The following is a 26,172-nucleotide window of genomic DNA, read 5'->3' on the forward strand; positions in this document are numbered from 1 at the left end:
AGGTGCTTGGAGGGAGCACGTGCAGGTCCGGCTGGCCTGGGAGGGAGGGTGAGGCCCTGTGAGGCTTGGACCTTGAGAGGCTTGCAGGCTATCTAGAAAGCCCCACAACTTCAAATTTTCAGCTTTTTCAAAATTTTAGTTTTCATTTTCAAGTCAGAAACTGTGGTCAGCATACAGAAGAGGCCATGAAGGAAGTCAAGGAGTAAGGAACTGGGAGGGTCTAAATGTGGGGGCAGAGGTGGGACCCTGCCTGACTTGCTGTCTGCCTGAGCCAGGGTGTTGGGGGCTGGTATCCTCTGCACGAGGAGCCCTGGGTCTCTCTGGGTCTGGGTCAGAGCTTGGGGTAAGTACAGCTTTTCAACAGAAGAGAGGAGGAGGAAGAGGAAGGCAACAAGCCTTCCATAGAAAGGGCATCACCCACTCTGGCTCCTAAGGGGTTTGGGGGAGAAAATGAATACCCCCCACCCTCATACCTCAGAAGACAAGTCAGAACCTTCAGTGCCTGCGAAGTTGGACTGGTCAGGGGAGCAGGGGTGGGAGTTCAGAAGCGAGGGGCAGGAATCAGGCTGCGGAAGCAAGGGGGCATATGGGGGTGGGAAGGGAAGGAGGGAGGTGAGGTGGGGGGGGATGGGGAAGCCCTCATCCTGCTCCCTGTGCTGGGAGCTTCATCTTGGCTTGAGTCAAGCCTCTAGTAGCCATTGGGACCCCCTTTTTTTAAATAAAAATTTTTAATGTTTATTTATTTTGAGAGAGAGACAGAGAGAGAGAGCGAGTAGAGGAGGGGCAGAGAGAGAGGGAGACACAGAATCCGAAGCAGGCTCCAGGCTCCGAGCTGTCAGCACAGAACCCGATGTGGGGTTCGAACTCACGACCCATGAGATCATGACCTGAGCCAAAGTCAGATGCTTAACGGACTGAGCCACCCAGGCACTCCTGGGATCCCTTCCTCTGGCCCCAGACTCCTACCGTCTGGTACCTTCCTGCCTCTCTCCCTTGTGCTTTGGAACAACGTGGAGAAGTCACTCTTATTTGAGATGTTTGCTTTTTCCATTAGGGTTAATGACAGAATTAGACCTGGTAGGCCATGTTCCTATCCCTCATTACTGTGGCCATGGGGGCAGGTATGGACTGGCAGCCCCTTCTAAAATCAGGAGTGTTGCTCTGTGGAGTCAGATAGTAGTTGTCCTCTAGAATCTAGACATTGGGCCTTCAACTTTGTTACTGCATAACCCTAAATGTTTTGAAAAACTAGGTGCTACTTTTCATCTTGAATCTTATAACTAACATTTTCGTCATATGGTTAAATACCTGCAAAGGTTGTGATTTCTAGAAAATTGTACATATTAGCATTAAAATTAATGTTGACATCATTCCGTTAAATGATTCTCATGGACCTAAATACCATATCAATTTTATACCCATCAAAATCCTATAAAAACACCTGAATAGGTGTTTTCTTAAATAGTCAAAACTTCAATGATCACTTCTTGAATTCTTGCTGCAATGTCTTGTGTAATTCCAAAGCCTTTTTGGTTACTTCATCAGGCGCAATCTGACACTTGGCTAAAATAAGTGAGGACTCCTAACCCTCAGGAGGTGAATTGTAACTTAGGTTTGTGAAATAGGACTTCCTGAACTTCAGGTAGAGGAGGAGAGACCACCTGATATGAAGGCTTAAAAAAAAAAAAAAAAAAAAGAAACTTAAACACAGGATCAGAGTCCTCCTGAAATCAGGTAGAAGAAATATGTTCTGTGACACTCAGGTCTGAGAAGTAAGAAATCCTAACAGTCGGGTAAAGTGCACAAGGGCCCTGAAACTCTCCTAGGAGAGATGACTCCCTACACTCAGGTAGAAAAGAGAGCGCCCCACTGACATGCAGGGGGCAGTGATAAAAATCTTGTGATACTCACATAGTTGATGTTATTGAGACCCAATTACATTCCTCTAGGGGAAAGAAAACCTGTTGCTTGTCAGGAAGGTAAATAATGCATATCAAAACTCAAGTGGAATCATTCTGCCACTAATTGGGGGGATATGGCCTTGTCACTCCCTGCTAAACAAAGATAAGATGCCGGAGGAGGAACAGGAAAGTATTCCCCAGAGAAGGCACTTTGAGACTGGAAGACCAAGCAGGCCACTACATACTGTTTACTCTGAGTTTGTTTGTTTTTGTTAAGATTTAATTTTGAGTAAGCTCTACACCCAGCATGGGGCTTGAACTCACAACCCTGAGATCAAGAGTCACACGTTCTACTGACTGAGTCAGCCAGGCGCCCCTGTTTACAGAGTTTTATTCAGGTGGATTGGGCAGAGAATGACTGCATAGTTGAAAGATTTCATAAGATGAGGCACATGCAGAAGGGCGGTAGTGAGATTGCACCTAATGGACAGCCGACCTTTCATTAGCTCTTGTGTCACCACCTGTGCCTCGGCAAGGGGAAAGACTATGTTATCTCCAACAGGTTCTTGGGGGAGGGGGTGAAAACAAGCCTCCCCCCATCCTGGCCTTGGCAGGCATTCCTAAGGTGTGTATATCAATCTCCAAGGTGCCCGGAACACATAGCCCCAAGGGAGGTCACTGAGCAAACAGGAACAAGATGGAGGGCCAGAGATGGAGTCAGTATTGTCAGCAACCCTAACCCAGTAATAGGAGAGGGAAGGTCTTCTGACCTGCAAGAAGAGTAGACTTGGGGACACTCGTGTATAGAAAATGAGAGCTTCTTGACAATTGGGTAGCGAGATGAGATGTCTGGACAATTGTCTAGTGGAAACGAGACATCTGACAATTAGGGAGAAGAGATGGAAACACTGGACGTGCAGGTAGGGAAGGCAAGGCCTTGTTACACTCGAGTAGGGAAGAGGAGACCCCTTGGTTGCTAAGAGAAAAGAGCTGGAACCTCCAGACATAGCAGAAGAGGTGAGAGACAAGATCACCTGACTCTCAGGTGGAGGAGAGCTCCAGATGCCCTGGAAGGAGACAGGAAACCTTCAGGTAGTCAGAGAGTTGAGACGAGAATATCAGATATTCACAGAGCAAAGGAGACCTTGTGATATTCAGGTAGAGAAGATGAAAGCTCATGACTTTTAGGGAGGGAGGGAGACCTCCTGGCAGCCAGGTGGAGGACAGGAGAGTTCCTGGCACTTGAGTATGGCAGGCGAACCCTCAGGGCGCTCACAGTGGTGAGATGTACTTCCTGAGCCTCAGATAGGGGATATAGGACCTCTTGGTTCTCAGGTGGAGAAGATGCACAAAGTGACACTCAGGCGGTCCAGACGAGGCCTTTGGCCTTGAGATGGAAGAAGAGAGACATCCTCACATGCAGGAAGAAGAGATGACAGCTCCTGATACTCTGGTAGGATGTTCAAGACCTGCTGGACATTCAGTTGAGGGGGATGTGACCTCCTGAAAGTTACGTGAGATGAGAAGGTATGACATTCATATTTACAGGAATAAAGATCATCTGGAAATCTGAAAACCCTTAATACTCAGGACACGAGGTGTCCCGACACTCGGGTAGGAGAGGTGCACCCTCCGGACATTCAGATTGACTAGTGGAGAACTTACACTCAGGTCGAGGATGGGAGACTGCCCTTCATGCAGGTAGAGATGTGATCTCTCACACTCTTACAGAAGAGGTGAAACGTGTTAACACGCAGGTGTGTGAGGTGAGCCTTTGTCACCTCTGGTAGGTGAGACACAGTCTCCTGACAATCAGAAGAAATGAAACTTTCTGATATTCAGTTAAGTGTAATGAGAGTTCTTTACACTCAAGTATAGGAGACACACCTTGTTGCACGTAGGTCCCAGAGGGGAGGCCTGGAGACACTCAGGTAGGAAACACCAGAGCTTGTGATACTCAGGAATGAATAGAAAGGTGGGCTTTGAAGTGCTGAATTAAGGAAATTCAGAATGGCTCTCTGAAAAGTGTGCTGATAGCATGTTCTTGGAAGAGGAAAGACAGTTTTCCCCACACAGTATTAAGGATCGATTAATCTGACCTGATTAACCTGACCCCTTGTAACCACTGACATGCGCCATCTTGACACAGAGGGACAGAGCTGCCCTTCAATCCATGTTTGGAACAGGAAATGTGCTTACAGCCTGCATGAGGGGCAGACCCCGAGCTTGCACAAAGCTAGAACCTCAGATGATATGGGACCTCAGAAGGGTAACTCGGAATGAAGATCCTGGCCTTGGGACAGAGGGAGGGGGCTGCACCCAGGAGTCGGGGGGGGGGGGGAACCTGAACAGGAAGTTGGGAACTCCTCTGAGCCTGAACCAGCTAAGCTAAAGGGCTCCTGCCTGGCCTGATGCCTGATGCCTGGGGGGGTGGGGGTGGGAGGTCGCACTGCTGATTGGTCAGGAGGCCACAGGGCTTTGTGAAGTCGCTAGGGTTCCAGGCCAGGCTGGGGCAGGAGGATGGTGGAGATGCTGCCAACTGCCATCCTGCTGGTCTTGGCTGTGTCTGTGGTTGCCAAAGATAACGCCACGTGTGAGTAAGTGTCAGGGACACCTTTGGGGTGTGTGTGGAGAGAGTGTCTTCTGAATAGTAAGCCCCACCCAGACTCTCCGTCCAGGGCGAGGGAGGAGGCCAAGCGCGGGCCTTAGTCGTTCCTGGGTCTCACAGGTGTGACCTACACCCCCGACTCAGACCGTCCTTGTTCCCAGCTTCATCAGCCCATGGGCCCCAGGGCTGACCCCTGGGTTCCTGTGGCTCCCACAGCACAGACACTGGGACCTCTTCCTCACCTGGAGACTGGCCTCACTGCCTCTGGAACATCAAGTCTTACTTTTTAGGAGGCCTTTTATTCCCACAGATACTGAGGTGTCCCCACCTGTGTATGACTCCTAAGGCCCCAGGATACCATCGCGCCATGCCTCTGGGATCCCCCCTCCAACTTAGACTCCTACAGCCTCCAAGATACCCCCAAACTATTGTGGCCTCTCCCCGGCTCCCAGAATTCCTGTCCCTGGACCCCCGCGGCTCCCCATACCTGGGGCCACTGGACCTGCGTTGGCTACTCTGCCTCCTCTGCCACCACCCACCCCTGCCTTGCAGCCTCGACACCTCTAGCCTCCCCGTCTGCCTAGGGATCTCCTACATTTCTAGGGCCCTTACTGTCTGTCCTGCTTCCCGTGGCCCTTTCTTTCCCCCAAACCATTTCCCGGACGCTGTGGTTCCTGGACTCGCCACCACCCGACAGCGCTTCTCCTCAGCATCGTCCCCCCTGGACTCTACCTACTCTGGGCCACCCCACTTTCAGCAGACCCCTAGCCTTACCTCCCCCATTGTGCAGGTAGGACAGGCTGGACCTGTTCTCGGTTTGAACCGTGCCCCTGGTCTCTCCTCAGTGGCCCCTGTGGGTTACGGTTCAGGCAGAACCCACAAGGGAGTGTCCGTATCGTCGGAGGGCAGGATGCGGCACTCGGGGCTTGGCCCTGGATGGTCAGCCTCCAGGTCTTCACTTCCCACAACAACCGAAGGTACCACGCGTGCGGAGGCACCCTGCTGAACTCCCACTGGTTGCTGACGGCTGCTCACTGCTTCGGTTCCAAAAAGTACGTGTGGGAACGCGTGGGGGGAGGTCTTCAGGAAGGCTGTTCTGGGGCAGGGACTTTCCCCAGAGCTCTCTGTGCAGCCTCCCGGGCCTAGTGGCGACCAGACCTTTGACAGGGGAGGGCTCTGAGGGTCACCATCACCAGCGGTTTCTGTCGAGCCAGTCCCTACTGAGGATAACCTGGCTTGCCTCTGTGCCCACAGAAAAGTATATGACTGGAGACTGATTTTTGGAGCAAGGGAAATTGTGTATGGGAGCGATAAACCAGTGAAGCCGCCTCAACAGGAGAGATATGTCGAGAAAATCATCATCCATGAGAAATACGTCCCCAGTTTAGAGTACAATGACATTGCCCTCTTGAAGATCACCCCTCCAGTTCCATGTGGGCAGTTCATCGGATCCGGCTGCCTGCCCCAATTTAGGGCAGGCCCACCCAGAGTCTCCCAGGCCTGCTGGGTGGCTGGCTGGGGATTCTTAAGAGAGAATGGTGAGTATGGAGGGGGCTCTCAAGGGGGGACACTGCTGGTCATTCTCTTGGTGGTCTCTGAGGGGAAGGGGTAATATGTGCTGCCTGGTGGAGTGACCCCCAGACCCCACCAGAGTCCTGTAAGTAGGTTCCGTTTTATAGCTGGAGAAACTGTTCAAAGCCTCACAACTTATGACTAGTGTGGTCGCCGAAGGGAAGGCTGAACTCAGGCACAGGAGAACCTTGGTGCTCTTAGCACGGGGTCTAGCCTGTGTCTGTATCTGGGGCCTGGAGCCTAGCTGCTGCATTCTGGAAGCGGGTGCTCCTGAAACTTGGAGAAGAGCTCTGGATAGGGTCTTGTGGCTGTGGGCCAGTCCCTCTCCTCTCTGGCCCTCCATTTCCCCATCTGTGAATGGAAGGGGCCGGTCACGTGGTCTCTGAGCTCTGAGCCCCTGAGCCCAGCCCTCCTGGTCCTGATCAGTGCACCTCTCCTCCCCACCCTTGGTGGTCACAATGCCAGAACCCACCCTGCCCTTTGGAGTTACTTCGTTTTCACTGTAGGAGAGGTTTTTTGCAGGTCAGCAGTGGGCAGCAAGGGTTTGACCAGCAGGTTAGGCCTTTCGGGTTTCCAAAGGTGGTCTCATGGAAATCTTTACCCAGTCACACTGGGGATGTGAAACAAGACTGAAATCTCTTGTGTCCCTTGATAATGGAAAATCGAGGGCTCCCAATTCAAGGCACTGCAGTCGTTTCGAGTCACAAATCAGGCTTTCCTGGTGACAGAACCTTGGTAGTTTCAGGGTGCTCCCTGTAACTCTTCTTTCTTAAGGCTGGTTCCGCTCTCGGGCAGGTTTGCTGTCCGTTCTGTCCCTCAGGGAAGGGCTTCTCTTCCCAGGCACCCTTGCTTTCACTGGCCTCTGCTGGCCTGTGGCCTTCTCTCCCTGGCCCGGGGTGTCAACCTCTGTCTGGCTGTTGATGTCCATGGCTCTGCCGTGGCCTCTAGAGCATTCTTTTTTTCCCACTCACCGGCCTACCCTGCTCTGCCCACCCACTTGGACATGGGCACAGCAGTCCGGGGTTCTTGCTGTCCCTGGGGGTACTGATCTCAGGGTTCCCATCTACACCCCCACCCCCACCCCCACCCTCACCTTTGCTATCCTTTCGCTCAAAAGGATTCTAGGCTTCCAGCTACACCCTGGACATCATGCAAAGTCTCTTTTGTTCTAGAATTCCCCTCAACGTAATGGGTTTTCTATCATTTTTTGGTGAACACTCCCCCACCGCCAAGACCAAGTCTTAAAGAAATCTTCAGCCTCCAAAGTTCCGTGACATTCCTTCAGACCTTTCTTTTTCTATGTCCTCCTTGAACCCACACGCTCTGGGGCTGAAAGGGCACTTTGGGGGTGGTCTTCCTTTTCTACTGAATTTTGAATGCTTGCAGACCTTTTTAGCATTTTTCCTGTAAAGCCAAGGTGTCGGGATTGAGAACCCCCTTTCTGTTTCAGGACACCTGGCTCTTGACAATGAATCTTGTGGCTGTCCAGACTCTGTAGGCTGTGGCATAGATTTAAAAGGTCACCTTAGGGGTGCCTGGGTGGCTCAGTCGGTTGAGCGTCCGACTTCGGCTCAGGTCACGATCTCACGGTTTGTGAGTTCGAGCCCCACGTCGGGCTCTGTGCTGACAGCTCGGAGCCTGGAGCCTGCTTCAGATTCTGTGCCTCCCTCTCTCTCTGCCTCTCCCCCTCTTGTGCTCTGTCTCTCTCTCTCTCTCTCAAAATTAGGTAAAAAATGTAAAAAAAAAAAAAAAAAGCTCACCTTAAATGAGCAGGCTTCTTGTGGCAATTTCAGTGTCACCCCTGTCTCAGGGACGGGGCACATACAACACTCTCACTGCTGCTTGGATGGTACACAAAGCTGAGCTAAAGGGACCCAAAACATGTTCAAAGCCACACAGACGCACATTCAGCTGTTTTCCGGGTGCCTACTGTGTGCCTAGCTCCCCCCCCCACCCCCGCCCTTGCTGCATGTGGCTCTGGCTTCACGTTGGCCTGCATCGCCACGTTCCAGGTCTGACTGCCACCTCGCCACCTGTATGCAGGCAATTTCAGACTCCCCCACCAGGCGGTGGCTGGGCTGTGGGTGATGCTGTAGGGGGGCCCTTCTGTTTGCGGGGGCCACTGGTGAAGGGGGAATGGCTGCACCTATTCTTGAGCTCTGTCTAAGCCAGATGCGAGGTTGGCTGATCGAGGCATCGCCTGGGCTGGACCTTCCTTAGCCCGAAGGTCATGATGGAGCATCTGGGGCTGTAAAGGAAGTTCTGACTTGACTTCAGGTCATTCCAACCACCTGCGCCCCTGACAGGTCTGTCTGTGTGTGGACACGACCCCACAGCTCTTCCCTTTATAGAATCTCCTCAAAGCAGAAGGGAGGCACGCGGGAGGGACTCCTCCCGTCCACAGCTGAGCAGAGGCATCCCGGGTGAAAAGCAGGGAGTGTGACCCAGAGCTGTGCTATGGGGGATGAGACGTGTGTCTTGGGCTTAAGTGTAGAGGAAAACCTTGGTCTGAATCCCGGCCTCACCACTTCCCTGCCAGGACGAAGTGGAGGAAAGGCGAGTCACAGCCCTCCACGCAGGGGGTTGCTGTGGGCTGTAAATGAGGTGACACACTCTGGCTGTTAATCTGCCCTCAGCACACACAGCCCTGGAGCCGCATCTGCATCTACCGACTGCACACGCCCACCTGCACCCCACACCCTGCCTGCTCTTCTCCTCGGGGTTATATGAGGAGAGGCCAGGGGCATTCGCTCCCACGGGTTTAATGGTTTTATTTCATGGGTTTAATCAGAGCATTTGGGGGCGATGGGGTTCTGTGGGGGGGGACGGGGCAGGGCTTTCCCAGCACATGTCTGTGCTCGCTGACCACTGAGCCAGGCGCCTGGCTGCAGCCTACAGGACGTCACCTACACTGCAGGAGGCGCGCGTGAACCTCATCGATCTCGACTTATGTAACTCCACCCAGTGGTACAACGGGCGCATCCGGTCCACCAACGTGTGCGCGGGGTACCCTGAAGGCAAGATTGACACCTGCCAGGTAACTCCCCTCAGGCGCCCACTTCCAGCCGACCTCTTGTTTGAGTCCCTCTTGTTTAGCTACACTACCGCTAGGGCCCTGCTCCAGTGACCCCTTCCCTGGCCCCATCTTCCAGCAGCGAGGGTGGGGAGAGACACTAACCTGCTGCCCCTACAGAGGACCAGCCGCCACACCGAGAGCTTATTCTGCCATGGCACAGGGGTCAAACCACCCAACCGCCACCCCTGAAGAGAATGCTTGCCTCTCTTCGCCAGAATCCAAAACCTCCCAATCCACGTGTACACAAGCCAATGTATGCGTGAAGCCACATGCATGGACGCATGGGTCGCTTACTCCCTCCTCACTGGAAGGAAACCCACGACAATCCATACCCTTCTCACATTCCAACCGAAGATGTTGGTACCAACTCAAAGTTTGCCACAACCACTGTGTTCATGGCAGCAGGAAGTCATGTGATCCAGAGACTGTCCTTCCAGAGCCTATGGCCCTTCTGGGCAGGGGAAAAGTGGCTCAGGCAGAGAGTGACTCTTGTGTCCTTCTGGGCAGGGGGACAGCGGCGGTCCTCTCATGTGCAGAGACAACGTGGCAAATACCTATGTGGTCGTGGGAGTTACAAGCTGGGGGGTAGGCTGTGCCCGTGCTAAGCGCCCTGGAGTCTACACGGCCACCTGGCCCTATCTGAACTGGATTGCCTCCAAGATCGGTTCTAATGTCTTGCACATGGCTCAAGTGCCCACCCCTCCCCCTCCCACTACTCCAGCACCCCCAGTCAGACGCCCCTCTTCCCACCCTTCTGCTCGCCCTCCTTGGTACTTCCAACGCCCTGTTCAACCACTTCCCGCGCATCCCCCTGCATCTCAACCTCGACCCCGACCCCAACCCAAACCCCCAGCCCCATCCCTGCCTCCACCCCCACCCCCGCCTCCATCCCCATCCCCACCCCCTCCCGCACCCCCACCTATCACTAAACCTCCCCAAGTGCTTTCTTTTGCCAAGCGGCTACAGCAACTCATAGAGATCTTGAAGGGGAAGACCTTTTCTAGCGCAAAGGGGTATTATGAAATGGAGACCACAGACCTCCCCGAACTGACGGCTGCTTCCTGATCCAACCCCATTCCCAACAGACCCAGTGAGCCCTTCACTCTTGAGAAAAAAAAAGATGAAATAAATAACTATAACTATAACTATAAATACATATCCATGAAGAGATGCTTTCTGGAGTTCTTCCTACCTGCCCTCTCCAACTCAGTCCAAACCCTCCCACATCAAATCTATCCTCCCTCTTTCACCCTCCAACAAGGTGGACTTGCTTATATGTTAACATCAGTTGTGGTTTTTTAAATCTTGATTTTTATCTTTATTTTTATAAAGCCTTTTTTTTTTTTTTTTTTTGAGAGAGAGAGCACAAGCAGGGGAGGGGCGGAGAGAGAGGAAGACAGGATCTGAAGTGGCTCTGTGTTGACAGCAGTGAGCCTGATGTGGGGCTCGAACTCACGAACCATGAGATCATGACCTGAGCTGAAGTTGGGTGCTCAACCAAGTGAGCCACCCAGGTGCCCCTAAATCTTGATTTTTAAAGTTGGAACAAGGTGACCTGGGGCTATAGGCCAGTTATGGTCTTTATTTCACACTCAGTGTCTCTGTATATTAAATTAGTAGGGGTGGGTGCTGGCAGTACTCCTGTGAGCTGAACTGATTCAGAAGGAGGGGTGTGCATCTGAATCCATTGGAAGAATGACCCCAATCTGAAGTTTTGTAGAGTGGCCGACCAGTGCTCAGTCTGCATGGCCGACCCCAGGCAGGAGTCTGCCCTCAACCAGAATTGCTCATGTCCATTTGTAAATCCTGAGAAAGATCTTGATGGGCTCAGGTCAACTGCCTACTCTGGTCTGGGCATAAACCAAACCTAAATGCTGGATTAACCACTTGAGAATTAAAGATGGCAAGCTCCAAGGGCACCTGGGTGGCTCAGTAGGTTAAGTGTCCAATCTTGACTTTGGCTCAGGTCATGATCTCATGTTCATGGGTTTGAGCCCCGTGTCGGGCTCTGTGCTGACAGTGAGGAGCCTGCTTGGGATTCTCTCTCTCTGTCCCTCTCTCCCCCTCCCCTGCTTGCTCTCTCTCTCTCTCTCTCTCTCAAAATATATAAAAGTAAGCTTAAAAAAAGAAAAGATGGCAGGCCCCAGAAAGAAACCCTCTTGGCTCCTGGCTGGGCAGTTGCTGCAAGAAGCATCCATTCTCTTCTCTGTTCACCAAACTGTGCACGTTTCATGTGCGAGATGGTCCCATGTGCTGGTTGCAAAGACAGATGGCAGAAGGTGCAGGAGCATGAGGGAGGAACCTGGGGTGAGGAAGACCAAGGACCCTGTCCTCTTCCTGCTGGGGCGGCAACAGAGACGGATGAAGCAGCACGCGTCTTCGTTTTCAGGATTCATCAGTCTGACTGGGTTCAAACAAACACCCTGCTTTACCCCTCCTCAGCTGTGTGGCCTTGGGAATATGGCCAGAGGGTTGTGTGACAATGAAATTAGGACAGATAGGAAGCATTCAGAGCAGAGTTGACACGCTGTAAATGCTGTAATTTAGAGCCAACTGGCGAGGAGATGCTGGGTAACCTCCTGTTTATCTGCAGAGGCGCTCTGGTGCATACCATCTGCACACTCATGATCCCTGAAATGCTAGGCTACAAAGGAAAGCTTGCAAATTGGTCTGGGTGGCCCATAGCTCTGTAGTGTAGCAATGTTTGATTAAATTAAAACCCCACATTTTATCTGCCTTGGCTAAGAACTGACATTGCTAAGATTGTCCATTATTCTTTTTGTTGGCTTTGGTCTGTCTCTTCTAAAGCCAGTTTCTTACTCTCCCTACTGGGTGCATAAGCTTTGTACCCTGGTGTCAGATGCTAGATATCCTCTAAACACTGAATAAAACTCAGAGTCAGTCACACAGCGAGACAGAAACCAAGCTATGGGCCACGTGATCCAGAACAGAAACAGTCATGGCAGCAGCTCCGGACCTGCCCTCACCCTTCCTGGGCAGTCCTGAATCCTGAGCCAGAGCCCCGTGGATCTGCAGGTGGGAGTGGTGGGGCAAGGTGTGCTCAGGCTAGGGAATGGGGGTGGGTGTGGAGGGTTTGGGACAAGTTTGGAGGAGCTGCAGTACCAGTGGTTTCCTTCCACCTTCAGATCATCCCTCCTCCTCAGAGCCTCCCAGGATCCAGAACACATTCTTCTGGCACTCTCTCTTCTTCTTTTTTTTTAAGCATTTATTTTTTTTATTATTTTTAAAAAATTTACAGCCAAGTTAGTTAGCATCTAGTCTAACAATGATTTCAGGAGTAGATTCCTTAATGCCCCTTACCCATTTAGCCCATCCCTGCTCCCACACCCCCTCCAGTAACCCTCTGTTTGTTCTCCTTATTTAAGAGTCTCTTATGTTTTGTCCCCCTCCCTGTTTTTATATTCTTTTTGCTTCCCTTCCCTTATGTTCGTCTGTTCTGTGTCTTAAAGTCCTCACATGAGTGAAGCCATATGATACTTGTCTTTCTCTAATTTCACTTAGCATAATACCCTCTAGTTCCATCCACGTAGTTGCACACGGCAAGATTTCATTCTTTTTGATTGCCGAGTAATACTCCATTGTGTATATATATATATACATATATATATATATATATATATATACCACATATTCTATATCCATTCATCCATCGATGGACATTTGGGCTCTTTATATACTTTGGCTGTTGTTGATAGTGCTGCTACAAACATTGGAGTACGTGTGTCCCTTCGAAACAGCATACCTGTATCCCTTGGATAAATACCTCATAGTGCAGTTGCTGGGTCGTAGACTAGTTCTTACTTTTTTGAGACACCTCCATACTGTTTTCCAGAGTGGCTGTACCCGTTTACATTCCCACCAGCAGCGCAAAAGAGATCCTCTTTCTCCGGATCCCCGCCAACATCTGCTGTTGCCTGAGTTGTTAGTGTTCGCTATTCTGACAGGAGTGAGGTGGTATCTCATTGTGGTTTTGATTTGTATTTCCCTGATGATGAGTGATGTGGAGCATTTTTTCATGTGTCGGTTGGCCATCTGGATGTCTTCTTTGGAGAAATTTCTACTCATGTCTTTTGCTCATTTCTTCACTGGATTATTTGTTTTTTGGGTGTTGAGTTTGATAAGTTCTTCATAGGTTTTGGATACTAACCCTATATCTGATATGTCTTTGCAAATATCTTCTCTCATTCCATTGGTTGTCTTTTAGTTTTGCTGATTGTTTCCTTTGATGTCCAGAAGATTTTATTTTGACGAGGTTCCAATAGTTCATTTTTGCTTTTGTTTCCCTTGCCTCTGGAGACGTGTTGAGTAAGAAGTTGCTGTGGCCAAGATCAAAGAGGTTGTTGCCTGCTTTCTCCTCGACAATTTTGATGGCTTCCTGTCTCACACTTAGGTCTTTCACCCATTTTGAGTTTATTTTTGTGTATGGTGTAAGAAAGTGGTCCAGGTTCATTCTTTTGCATGTTGCTGTCCAGTTTTCCCAGCACCACTTGCTGAAGAGACTGTCTTTATTCCATTGGATATTCTTTCCTGCTTTGTCAAAGATTAGTTGGCCATATGTTTGTGGGTCCATTTCTGGGCTCTCTACTCTGTTCCATTGATTTGAGCCTGTTTTTGTGCCAATGCACTCTCTCTTCTTTACACACTCGAATCCTCATCCCTCTCTCCTCATTGGGCCTGTCATCTGTCGCTGACACATGGGTCTCCTCCCTGGAGAGACAGAGCCTATGCTTGGGGAACACTCGTGGGAGGCCATGGGTTGGGTAGAACCTGCAGAATCCACGTGATGGTTTCTCGTGTATCTTCTGGAAACTTTCCATGCCCGTGAATATATTTGTATATAATCTAATCCCCTTATTCGCTGTTTATGCTAGTCTGACTTCCTTTTTCATGTAGCAAATTAGGCATATTTCCATCTTAGCACATAGGGCCCCACCTCCTCTAAATTATGTTCTGCAGTAGGGCTCCACATTTCCTTCCTGGGAGGGAATATCTAGCCTTCCGCTTTAGCCTTCCCTCAATGTGCCCATTTCCTCATATGTAAGCCAACACTGGTTTATATCAAACTGATGTTTGCAAAACTAACAGATGTTCTAATTTACATTTTAAAAATTATGAATGAATTTGTTTATAAGTGAAGTGAGGCTCTTCTGATAGCCTTCATGTCCCTGTGGATATTGTAACCCTGAAACGGCTCCCAGATCCCGGAGCAGGTACTGCTGCACAGAGATGGAAAGAACAGGGGAGAAACACACAGGCTGCATGATGAGCCAGCACCAGAGGGCATCAGGGCATCTGAGGGATACGCTCACTGCTTCCTTGTAGGGTTGTTAGGCAAATGATAAGTATTTTTAAAGAATAGAATTCATACTGAATTTTATTGCTAAGAACAGTAACAAAGTGATTTGACAGTGGCTAAATCTGTGCACATGGTAAAACCCTGACTCCTGAGCCTTCCGCGCGGGGGGGGGGGAGGGTGGTGGTAGACGTACAATAATGAATGTACGTACAAGATCTAATTGTGAATTTGATACATACATGAAATTTTATATTTTCAAGGAAAAAAATAATCCCAATGAGTATAATTTTGGTAAATTAAAAAATTTTTAAAAATTCTTTTACATTGATTTATTTTTGAGAGAGTGAGACGGTGTGAGAGTGGGGGAGGGGCAGAGAGAAGGAGACACAGAATCCGAAGCAGGCTCCAGGCTCTGAACAAGCTGTCAGCACAGAGCCCCACATGGGGCTCGAACCCACAAACTGTAAAATCATGACCCGAGCTGAAGTCTGACACTCAACCGACTGAGCCACCCAGGAACCCCTAATTTTGGTAAATTTTAAGTGGAAGCAGAAAAAATGGAGGTAGTTCATTCTTTTTTAAAAGTTTATTTATTTTGAGAGAGAGAGAGAGAGAGAGAGAATCCCAAGCAGGCTGTGCACCATCAGCACAGAGCCTGACCTGGGGCTCGAACTCCAAATCATGAGATCATGATCTGAGCCAAAATCAAGAGTCAGACACTCAACTGACTGAACCACTCAGGCTTCCCAGTAGTTCATCTTTAATGTGTAGAAAACTGATCAAGAAACAGAAATCAGCTTAATGCAGTTTTCTGCAGAAAGTACTCTTGGACCAAGAATCATCAGTGACCTGCTTCTAGTCACTATAGTTGAGCCCATATACATCTTTTGGGTAAATACTCGGTGCAATGGCTGGGTAGTATGTCGGTGTGAATTTTGACATATGAATGCACCCAGGGCACCAGCACCACAGTCAATATAGTGAACCTGCCCATCGCTCTGAAGGCTCCCTTCTGGCGTTCTGTCATCCCTGCAGCCCCACTGGCCCAAGCAACTTCTGATCTGTCTCTCTCATTGTGTATTCATTTGCATTAAAAAATTATAAATGCAATCATACAGTGACTGCCCTTTTTTTGTCTAGCTTCTTTCATTCAGTGCAATCATTTTGAGATTTGTCTCTGTGGCAGTGTGTTCCAGCAGTTTCCTGGTCACTGATGAGTGCTCCACTGTGTGGCTGAACCACAATTTGTTGTTCTGTTCACCAGGCGATGGACTTTCAGCTGTTCACAGTTTTTGGCCATTGCAAATAAAGGAGCTATGAGCATTTGTACACAAGTCTTTGTGTGGGCATATGCTTTCATATCTCTTGGCTAAGTACTTATGAGCTGGATCATGTGGTAGGTGTGTGGTTAGCATTTTTTTTTAAAGATTTTTAAAAAATTTTTTTACATTGATTTATTTTTGAGAAACAGAGTGGGACAAAGTGTGAGCAGGGGAGGGGCAGAGAGAGAAGGAGACACAGAATCTGAAGCAGGCTCCAGGCTCTCAGCAAGCGGTCAGCACAGAGCCCGATGTGGGGCTCGAACTCACAAACTGTGAGATCACGACCTGAGCCGAAGTCGGACGCTCAACCGACTGAGCCACCCAGGCGCCCCTGGTTAGCATTTTTAAAAATTGCCAAAACGTGTTTTCAAGGTGGTTGCCATATTCTACACCCCCATCAGCTGTGTCTGAGAGTCTGTACCTTTAACGCCTCGCCAAAACTTGGTGTGCTTGGTCTTCTCATTTTAGCCATTCTTATAGGTTGTGTGGTAATATGTCATTTGTGGGTTTCCCCCACAAATGTAGTTTATAAGTAAGTTTGAAGTATTATCAGTGAGGCAATAGGGCAAGAATATTTGACAGTAGCAAAATGTGGGAGGGCACCTAGGGAAAGAAGGAAGCAGAGAGAAAAAGGCATAAAATTAAATTTGTCCAAATAGAATTTAAGTTTTTCAAGCATCATAAACATCAATGGAAAACATGTGAAGGGCACACGATAGCGACAGCCGTGAAGTTTCGCCGTTAAGATCCTGCTCACGTCTTTGCTGCATCAGTTCCAGGGGAGGCCTGATGAAGAAGCTGGCGGTCTGTCTCCCATGTAAAGATATTCCAGTTTCCAACCCCCCAGGGCCTCCCTGAGGGAGAGCAACACTTTGTGTTGAAAACAAAGTCCTCAGGGCACCTGGCTAAGCTCAGTGTAGAGTGTGCCACTCTTGATCTTGGGGTCCCGAGTTCAAGCCCCATGTTGGGCATAGAGATTACTTTTAAAAAATTCAAAACAAAAACAAAAACAAGCAACAATAAACAAACACACGCAAGTCAACAACTTAGCCACAGTTTATCCCCCACTTTTAGGGTGATGATAGGTTTGTCCTTCACAAGAAGCATTTCCTGTGCTGCCTTATTGACCTTTCTATTGTTCGTTTAGTTCCAATGTATGCTTTGGTCTTGCTCCGCAAAGTCTTTCCTTCTCCCCAAAGCTCTAGGAAATCCCAGTTTTGATCTGCATGCTCAGTGAGAATTCATTCATTTCCATGATATTTTCATAAAGAAGAAGATAAACAGTGCAGAGAGAGCCCAGGGCTGGGACCTAAATTGGCCCTAAATCCTCCTGCGTGGCTTGAGCTGTTGCTCAATTGACCTTGTTAGGCAAGTGTGTGCCAGTGTGTCAGATTCATGCTACATATCAGCCCAGACAGATCCCGGAGTGTGGTTAGGGTAAAATGATTCTTCAGGCTATATACTTCAGGAATATTTATAAAAGTTAACCTAATTCTGGGTTTTTAAATTTGTGAGATAAGAATCCAAGCTTCAATAATTTTCACCTCGATTAAGATGACTTAACTGCTGCATTATAGTAAAGCAGTTAAAGTGTTCTTGCCGTACAGAATGGGATCGTGAAGACGGCCTGGTCATGGTGATGTGGGGTCAGTGATGGTGAATGGGCTGTCCTACCGTTTCAGCTTCTACTTTGCTCTCCAGTCACCGAAACACTGTCTACTCACAGTAAATGTATATATTTTTCACATACACAGCTTGGTTCCGATTACTTTGTAGAATATAGGCCACTTTCAAAATTAGAATCAACATTCCTAAAAGCAAACAAAACAAAACAAAACAAAACAAAAATTCTACACATTTCTTCTTCCAAAGCCTTTGAAAACGAACCTCAAACATTCCGAAAAGTGGTGCTCTGCATTTATGCAAGATGCAGCTATTAGAAAGTAAGGAAGGAGCAAATTAATAATTGTGGCAATACGATAATTTGAAAATTATACTTGGATCCTGTGAGTTCAACCAAATGTTAGCTTATGGCTGCATCAAACCAAGATTTAATGAACATTCTAATCAGTTTAAACTTTGTATTATTGCTCTTCTTTTAAGGAAATAAATTCTCTAATACCAGTGCCATATCCTCTAGGTAATTTGTTTAGTGTGATTCTACCCAAGACTGGTGATTGTTACCTCCTAACTACGCCCCAAGTGCATAGGTACTCTGTGAGCTATACAGGACAGGATGCACTTTGGGAAGATTAGACCGCACTTCTCTGTAAAGTCTTGTTCAGAAGACCATAGAATGCACCCAAAGTGACCTTCCGGAATGTTTTTCCACACTAGAGGTGATAAATAGAACTCATGTGATCACAAATTCTTATAGAAGCCAGCAAATGTTAGAATAAACTGGCTCTTCAATTTAGTGCTTCATTAATACCTAAAATCTGTTTTTGTTTATTAGTAAAATTAGCATTACTTCATCTGACAAAAGAATAAATATACTTATAAAGGTATAACTCAAGTTAGAATTTTAAATAGACTCAGAGCTTCTTAGATTCTTTTCTTAAATCAGCAAATCTCTCTGATGTAGAGGGGAAGCCCCTATGCAGTTTGACTTTCTTTAGCTATCTAAGGATTAAATTAAATGCCTGATTCATATTCAATGCAGGACGCTGTTTCAGTTCACATCAGACCCTGAGAATTCACTGAGAAATCTGACAAGAGGGGTGTTGCCATTATTGTTTTGTTTAATGAATGTCATAATTGTAAATACATATAATGAACTTACACTGCACCAAGAGCATCTTTTTTTTGTTTATTTTGAGAGAGCATACACGTGCATGTGCGCATGAGTGGGGGAGGGGCAGAGAGCGAGAAAGCGAGAGAGTGAGAGAGAGAGAGAGAGAGAGAGAGAAACAGAGAGAGAGAGTCCCAAGCAGGCTCCGTGTTGTCAGCACTGAGACCGATGACTTGGGGCTCAATCTCATGACCATGAGATCATGATCATGAGATCATGACCTGTGCCGAAATCGAGGGTCGGATGCTCAACCGAGTGAGCCACCCGGGTGTCCCCGCACCAAGAGCATCTTTAACAGAGGTGCTGACGGCACATATTGTAACACTGTTTTAAACTACAAATGCTTAATACCTATTTCAAATACTCTAATTTGTAAATATCTGTGATGTAACAATGGCACTTTACCACAGTGAATGGGGAACAATGCCACTTTTTTTTTTGCCCACTTTATGATTTAATTTCCTTAACCAACAATTACATTAACACTTATATGCCTTTCAAAAATGTGCAATACACAATCACAAGACTATGGAACTAGGTTTAATCATACTTTAATTAGAAAACTCACTTTTGTATTCTTATGTTTCTGGTAAAGGAAGAACAAAGTGTTAACTATAATACTTCTAATGTAATGACTTTCGTTCAAGATTATGAAAAATTTGAATATTTTCCCTCAAGACCATTTCATTTCAAATTTATGCCGTTTGTTTAGTCACCTGACCAAAAAGAAAGGAAATAAAAGGAAACAAGATACTTGTCCAGATTAAATAGAGAATACTAACAAGCATTCAATGCATAGCTTTCTTGGTTGATCTGCCCCACATACCAGTGCAAAGTACTGTCTCACTGGGGCACCAGAAAGGAAGACCCGATCGTCTCACTCTTCACTAGGCTCAAAAATTTGCATAAAAAAGTTTTTTTTTTTAATGTTTATTTTTTAGAGACAGAGCACGAGCTGGGTAGGGTCAGAGAGAGAGGGAGACATAGAATCCGAAACAGGCTCCAGGCTCTGAGCTGTCAGCACAGAGCCCGACGCGGGGCTCGAACTCATGAACCTGAGCTGATCATGACCTGATCATGCATGACCTGAGCTGAAGTCAGACCCTCAGCCGACTGAGCCACCCAGGCACCCCTGGGTTCAAAAAATTTTAAATCAGAGCTTTACTAAGTTTCTTTAATCCTTCTTCCAATAAGGCACGGTCACTCTGGTCAGGAAATACCCACAGCTCTGATAGTACTTTATGTTTGGTTCTGTCCTGCTCATCCAAGCAGCAGCAACACAGCCCTTTTGAGAAGTAAAGGTAATCACCTGGCTGTTCTGATTTCTCAGGAGGCTGCTGCTGTCGTATCCAGTGCTAATGTCCTGTACCTGCACTATAACAAGTATCACACAGAATTGTGGATAGTCTTTTGTAGAATAAAAATTGTGAAACCTTTCAAATACACTTTTGAGGTTAGTTGGAGCATAACACAAGAACTGAGAAGTCTTTTAAACTTTTTTTTTTTTAAAGGGGTGCCTGGGTGACTCAGCCAGTTAAGTGCCTGACTCTTGCTTTCAGCTCAGGTCATGATCTCGTGGTTCATGAGATTGAGCCCCTTGTGGGGGCTCTGCGCTGACAGTGCGGAGCCTGCTTGGGATTCTCTTTCTCTCTCTCTCTGCCCCTACCCTGCTTGTGTGCGCGCACACTCTCTCTCTCTCAAAATAAATAAATAAACTTAAAAAAAGGAGTCTCTGAATTTGATAACCATATTTTCATAAACGTTAATCAGTTGTTGTTTTGATGTTGTGTTCATGGTTTCCAGGTATGATACGATCTTAGCAACAATGGCTGTACTCACCCCATCTTTATGCAAAGGGAAGTTCCACATGGAAAACCAATGAACTAAAAGGACTTCTTTCCCATTTTCCAGGAGGCCTTCCCACCACCCACTCCTGTTTTACTGAGAAATAATTGGCATATGTTACTCTATACCTTTAAGGCATGCAGCACGATGGTTTGATTTGCAGCTATTGTGAAATGACTGCCAAGTAGATTCAACTAACATCCATCTTCTCATACGGATATAACAAAAAGAAAAGAAAAAAAGGAAGAAAGGAGAAACATGGTTTCCTTGTGATAAGAACCTTCAGACCCTCCCCTCTGTTAGCCCCCTGGCTGTGCACCACGCAGTTGCTTCCTTTTATTCTACTCCCAACCCACTTAAAACCTGCTAATGTTTCTTCACAACGAAACCCTTCTTTAGGTGCAGCTGGCTTCAGATTTTTGGAAGAGACTGTGGTGGCTAACATATACACATCCTTCACATCGGCATTTCTTGACTTAGTTTTCCTCCTGCAATCAAATGCCCATCCCCAGCCACCGACATGAAAACTCTCCAGTGGCCGTCCTCCTCGAGTTCTGCCGCTGCCGTCAGGGTCTGCAGCATTTAGCCGTAGACGAGTCTGGAACAGGTCCTGGATTCAGGAATTGTAGGCTTAAAGCCAAACATGTGAAAGGCCACCTCCATGGTCACATCTGCCCCCGTGAAAAGATGCATGTATAGCATTTCAAGGTGGCCTTTGAATTCAACTCCCTGTGCAAACAGGTCTTTTTCAGACCCTTCATGTACCTCTTGCAAGTGTCCCACAGAAGATCTCTCTTCAGTGGGTTAGTACCCACTACATTTTCATTCCAGGGATTGTTGCAGGGCTCCACACAGTTTCCATACATTTCAGGATTTCTTTATCATGAGGAGCCGTGAACACCAGTTTCCTGATAACCCTTGTATATGTTGTCTTGCCTGCAGTTGTGAGAGGCACTCCTGGGCTGCATCTGACAGAAAAGGTGCAGGGGTTGTACTGAGGGAAGCAAGAGGCAGGGACGAGGGCAGCGGCGCAGCAAGCTGAGCAAGTCTGTAGCTGCTAGTTGCTTGACACCGGTGTCCTACGTTCCCAGGATGAAGTCCCTGTGAAGTCTTAGCAGCAGCCCTGAAGGCATTTGTGCATTCTCTGTTTGTGTTGGCGTTTCACTGTAAGGCCATTCATACAGCAAAACCCCGCCCCCATGGCAGAGTCAAGTCCTGAGGTTCTAGAAGTCATTTGGCGACAAAGATGATCTCGAAACTTCTTGCTTACCCATGCCAGAGCAGATCTTCAATTTGCTCTTTTGTTTTGGGATTGTTCAGCGTTTTATTTAAAAGGGTACGATCCAGGAAGAGCCACGTGGAAGAGATGAATAGGGCAAAGTATGCGGGGGGACGCGCTGTGGAGATCTGTGCTCTCTCAGGCCCCCCACACTCCCAGCACTGCTATGAACTCACCAACCTGGAAATCGCCCGGTTTCAATGTGCATTTCCCTAAAGACTAGTGATGTTAAGCATATTTTCATGTGTCTACTGCCATTCACATATCTTGTTTGGTGGTCTGTTCAAATTTTTGCTTTTTAAAAAATTTTTATGGTCTTTTTTTAGAGTTTTGAGAGTTCTTTTTATATGCTGCACATAAGTCCTCTATCACATACATGGTTTGTAAATACTTTCTCCCAGTCCGTGGCTTGTCTTTTAATTCTCTAAATAGTGTCTTTTTAAGAACAGAAGTTTTACATTTTGATTAAGTACATTTAATCAATATGTTCTTTTGTAGAGCATTCTTTTTTAGAAATTTATTTATTTTGAGAGAGAGCACATGTGCAGGCGAGGATAGTAGTGGCAGAGAGAGGGGGAGAGAGAGAATCTCACGCAGGCTCCGTGCTCAGCGTGGAGCCCAACACGGGGCTCGATCTCATGAACTGTGAGATCATGACCCGAGCCGAAATCAAGTCAGATGCTCAACTGACCGAGGCACCCAGGCACCTCTGTAGATCATTTTTTTTGCGTCATATATAAGAAATTTTTGCTTCATTCAAGGCCTCAAAGACTTTATTTCATGTTTTCTTTTGGAAGTTTTAGAGCTTTAGGTTTTACATGTAGGTCTGTGGTCCATTTTGGGTTAATTTTTGTGTATGGTAAACTATGGATTGAAGTTCTTTTTTTGGTGTATGGATATCCAGTTGTTCCAGTGCCATGCGTAAAAAAGACTTCTTCCTCGAGTGAATTGCCTTTGTATCTCTGAAGAAAATCAGTTGTTCACGTATGTACGGTTCTACTCTGATCTATTAGTTTACCTTGATGCTGATAGCACACTACCTTACTGAGTACAGCTTTACAAGAAGTCTTGAAATCAGGTAGTGTACATCTTCCAATTTTTTTTCAAAGCTGTTTTGGCTATTTTAGGTCCTCAGTATTTCCATATGACTTTTAGAATCACCTTATTGATTTATACAACGAATCCTGCTGAAGCCTTTATTGTGATTATGTTGAATCTGTAGATCAGTTTGAGGAGACATGACAAATCAACAATATCGAGCCCTCTGAATCATTAATGCAGTATGTCTTTCCAACAAAATTTATTTAAGACTTCTTTAATGTCCCTTAGCCATGTTTTGGTCTGAGTGTGCAGGGCTTTTTGTCAGTATTTTGTCAAAGTTATTCCTAAGTATTTCACATTTTGATACTACTGTAAATGTAATTTTCAATTTTCAATTGTTCATTGCTAGTATATAGAAATAGAATTATTTTTTGTGTGTATATTAATTATGCATCCTGAAACCTTGGTGCACTCACTTCTTAATTCTAGCAGCCTTTTTTTATTGATGTGTAGTTGACACATAATGTTACGTTAGTTTCAGGTATACAACATAAAGGTTGGACAAGCCTAGAAGTTATGCTGTGCTCCCCACAAGAGTAGCTGCCACCTGCCACCATATATCACTATTACAATGCCACTGACTGTGTCCCTCATGCTGTACCTTTCATTCCCGTGACTTATTTATTCTGTAACTGGAAGCCTGTGTCTCCCACTCCCCTTACCCATTTGCCCATCCCCCTACCCCTAGCCCTCTGGCAATAATGTGTTCTCTGTATTTATGGGTCTGTTTCTGCTTTTTGTTTGTTTGTTTGGTTTTTTAGATTCCACATGTAAGTGAAATCATATGGTATGTGTCTTTCTCTGACTGACTTATTTCACTTAGCATAATACCCTCTGGGTCTATCCAGGTTGTTGCAAATGGCAAGATCTCATTATTTTTATGGCAGAATAATATTCCATTGTGTATATACACATCTTCTATATCCATTCATCTATTTATTTTATTTAAATTGTAATAATATTACAATATTTACTGTAAACAAAGACAGCATGGAGCCTGCTCAGGATTCTCTGTCTCCCTCTCTCTCTTCCCCTCCCCCCCGTTGCACTCTCTCTCTTTCTTTCTCAAAATAAACTTAATAAATGAATGTTGGATTTTGTCAAAAGCTTTTTCTGCGTCTATTGAGATGGTCATACGGTTTTATTTTGTTAACCTGGTAAATTATATTGGATTCTTTTTAAAAATAAACTTTTATTTCAGAATAATTTTAGATTACAGAACAGTTGTAAAGTAGTACAGAGTTCCCGTATGCCCCTCATCCAATTTCAGGTTCCCCTGTTGTTAATATCTTTATCACCGTGGTATATATGTCAAAATTAAGAAATCAACATTTGTATGTTACTATTAGCCAAACTCCAGACTGTATTCAGATTTTCCCAGTTTTCCCATTACTGTTATTTTTCTGTTCCAAAGTCCAATCCAGGGCACCATGTTGCTTCTATGTGTCAGGTCCCATTAGTGTCGTGGTCTGTGACAGTTACTCACATTTTCACTTTGATTTTATGTGGCCTTGACAGTTTTGAGGAATACTGGTTAGATATTTTGTAGAAAGTCCCTCAATTTGAATTATTCTATGTTTTTCTCACGATTATTTGATTATGAGTTTTCAGAAAGAATCCCATAGAGATGAAGTGCCCTTCTCATCACTCCTATGGGGGGTCCATGATGTACACGTGACATCAGTGGTGATGTTAACCTTGGTCACTTGGGTAGGGTAGTGTTTTCCAGGTTACTTCACTATTCCTTTTCCATATTTATTCTTCAGAATTGAGTCACTCCATTTAGCCCACTCTTGGGGGGTGGGTGGTGGTGATGAAGTGTCAGCTCCTGCAAGGTGTAGTATCTATGTATATTATTTGGAGTTCTTCTGTAGGGAATATTTGTCTCTTCCTATTTATTTATTTATTTATTTATTTATTATTTTAGCAGTTTTAGACTCATCTATATTTATTTTATAGTTTGGATTATAATCCAACGCTATGTTATTTAATCTGTCAGTCACATTGCTCTAGTTTTGGCAATTGCGAATTTTTTCACATTGGCTACTGTGTCCGTTTCATGTGACATTTTATTTTTTTGAATATATCCTTACTTTCTGATACTACAAATACTCCAGGCTTATCTTGTATTTTCCCTGTCTCAGTCCTGTTATCAGTCATTTCTCCAAGATGACCTAGTTCCTTTAAATGGAGAATGTTATTTGGAAACCAAGATCAGGACACAAGGTTTGTTTGTTGATACTGAGATGTCATTGCTTTCAGGGCCTCTAAGCTAGGTAAGACAAAACTAGATAATGTAGGCGTGTATCTTAACCCTTAACTTTTGAATGTTTAATAGACATTGCGTTCCTGGAATAAACTCCACTATGATTATAGTGTATTATCCTTTTTATATATTGTTGGATTTCATTTGCTAAAATAAAAAAAATGGTGCATTTATGTTCATGAGGAATATTGGTCTGTAGTTTCCTTTTCATGAAACATCTTTGTGTTAATCTTGCTATCAGGATAATGCTGGCCACATAAAAGAAGTTGGGAAGTGTGTCCAGTGCTTCAGCTTTTTGTAAGAGTTTGTGTAAAATTCATATTATTTCTTCCTTGAATGGTACAATTTGCCAGTAAAGCTATCTGGACCTGGAGTTTACTTTGTGCAAGGATATGAAATTGGGAATTTAATTTCTTTAATATGTATTTGGTGGGCAATTCAGGTCCTCTGTCTTCTTGAATGAGCTTTAGTAGTTTTTATCTTTCAAAGTATTTATCCCTTTCATCTAGCTAGTCAGATTTATAGGCATAACATTGTTCATAGTATTCACTTATTATCCTTCTAATGACTGCCTTTGTGCTATATTTCTACTGATGTCACCTTTCTAATTCCTGATATTGGTAATTTTTAATCTTCTCTCCTTTTTTTCTTCTTGATTAGTCTCACTGGACTAAAGTCAGCTTTACTGACTTTTTTTTTTTACTGATTTTTTTTTTAATTTTGAAGTCTGAGAGAAAGAGAGAGAGCGAGAGCGAGCATGAGTAGGGGAGGAGCAAAGACAGAGAGTCCCAAGCAGACTCCGTGCCCAGAGCAGAGCCCAACGCCAGGCTCAAACCCACAAAACATGAGATCATGACCTTAGCCAAAACCAAGAGACTAAGCCACCCAGGTGCCTAGCCTTACTGATCTTAAAGGGCCAGCTTTGGCTCATTAACTTTCTCTATTCCCCCCCTCCCTTGTTTTCTATTTCATTGATCTTTTCTTTTATCTATGTTATTTCTTTTCTCCTACTTGGGCTTATTCTTTTTTTAGTTTCTTTTTTTAATTTTTATTAAAAAAAATTTTTTTTTAATGTTTATTCCTGAGACAGAGAG

The 26,172-nt window shown here is 46.0% G+C and overlaps 1 protein-coding gene and 1 pseudogene across 1 annotated transcript; one reads left to right on the forward strand and one right to left on the reverse strand.

The window, feature by feature from the left end:
* Positions 1–4,381: 4,381 nt before the first annotated feature.
* ACR (acrosin) lies at positions 4,382–10,323 on the forward strand. The gene is made up of 5 exons (XM_007094021.3): positions 4,382–4,498; positions 5,355–5,561; positions 5,764–6,047; positions 8,973–9,118; positions 9,665–10,323. Exons 1-5 carry the CDS (start codon positions 4,422–4,424, stop codon positions 10,220–10,222), a joined length of 1,272 nt encoding a protein of 423 aa, XP_007094083.2. The 5' UTR covers positions 4,382–4,421; the 3' UTR covers positions 10,223–10,323.
* A 9,980-nt stretch (positions 10,324–20,303) lies between these two features.
* LOC122240546 lies at positions 20,304–21,400 on the reverse strand (annotated as a pseudogene).
* Positions 21,401–26,172: the final 4,772 nt, after the last annotated feature.

The sequence above is a fragment of the Panthera tigris genome, chromosome B4 (genome assembly GCF_018350195.1).
Source record: "Panthera tigris isolate Pti1 chromosome B4, P.tigris_Pti1_mat1.1, whole genome shotgun sequence".
Taxonomy (NCBI): Eukaryota; Metazoa; Chordata; class Mammalia; order Carnivora; family Felidae; genus Panthera; species Panthera tigris.

Excerpts from the sequence above, each read along its gene's own strand:
- ACR (XM_007094021.3), top strand. The coding sequence starts at position 4,422 with ATGGTGGAGATGCTGCCAACTGCCATCCTGCTGGTCTTGGCTGTGTCT. Across the intron at positions 4,499-5,354 it reads AAAGATAACGCCACGTGTGA|TGGCCCCTGTGGGTTACGGT; the intron begins GTAAGTGTCAGG and ends GTCTCTCCTCAG. Across the intron at positions 6,048-8,972 it reads GGGATTCTTAAGAGAGAATG|CCTACAGGACGTCACCTACA; the intron begins GTGAGTATGGAG and ends GCCTGGCTGCAG.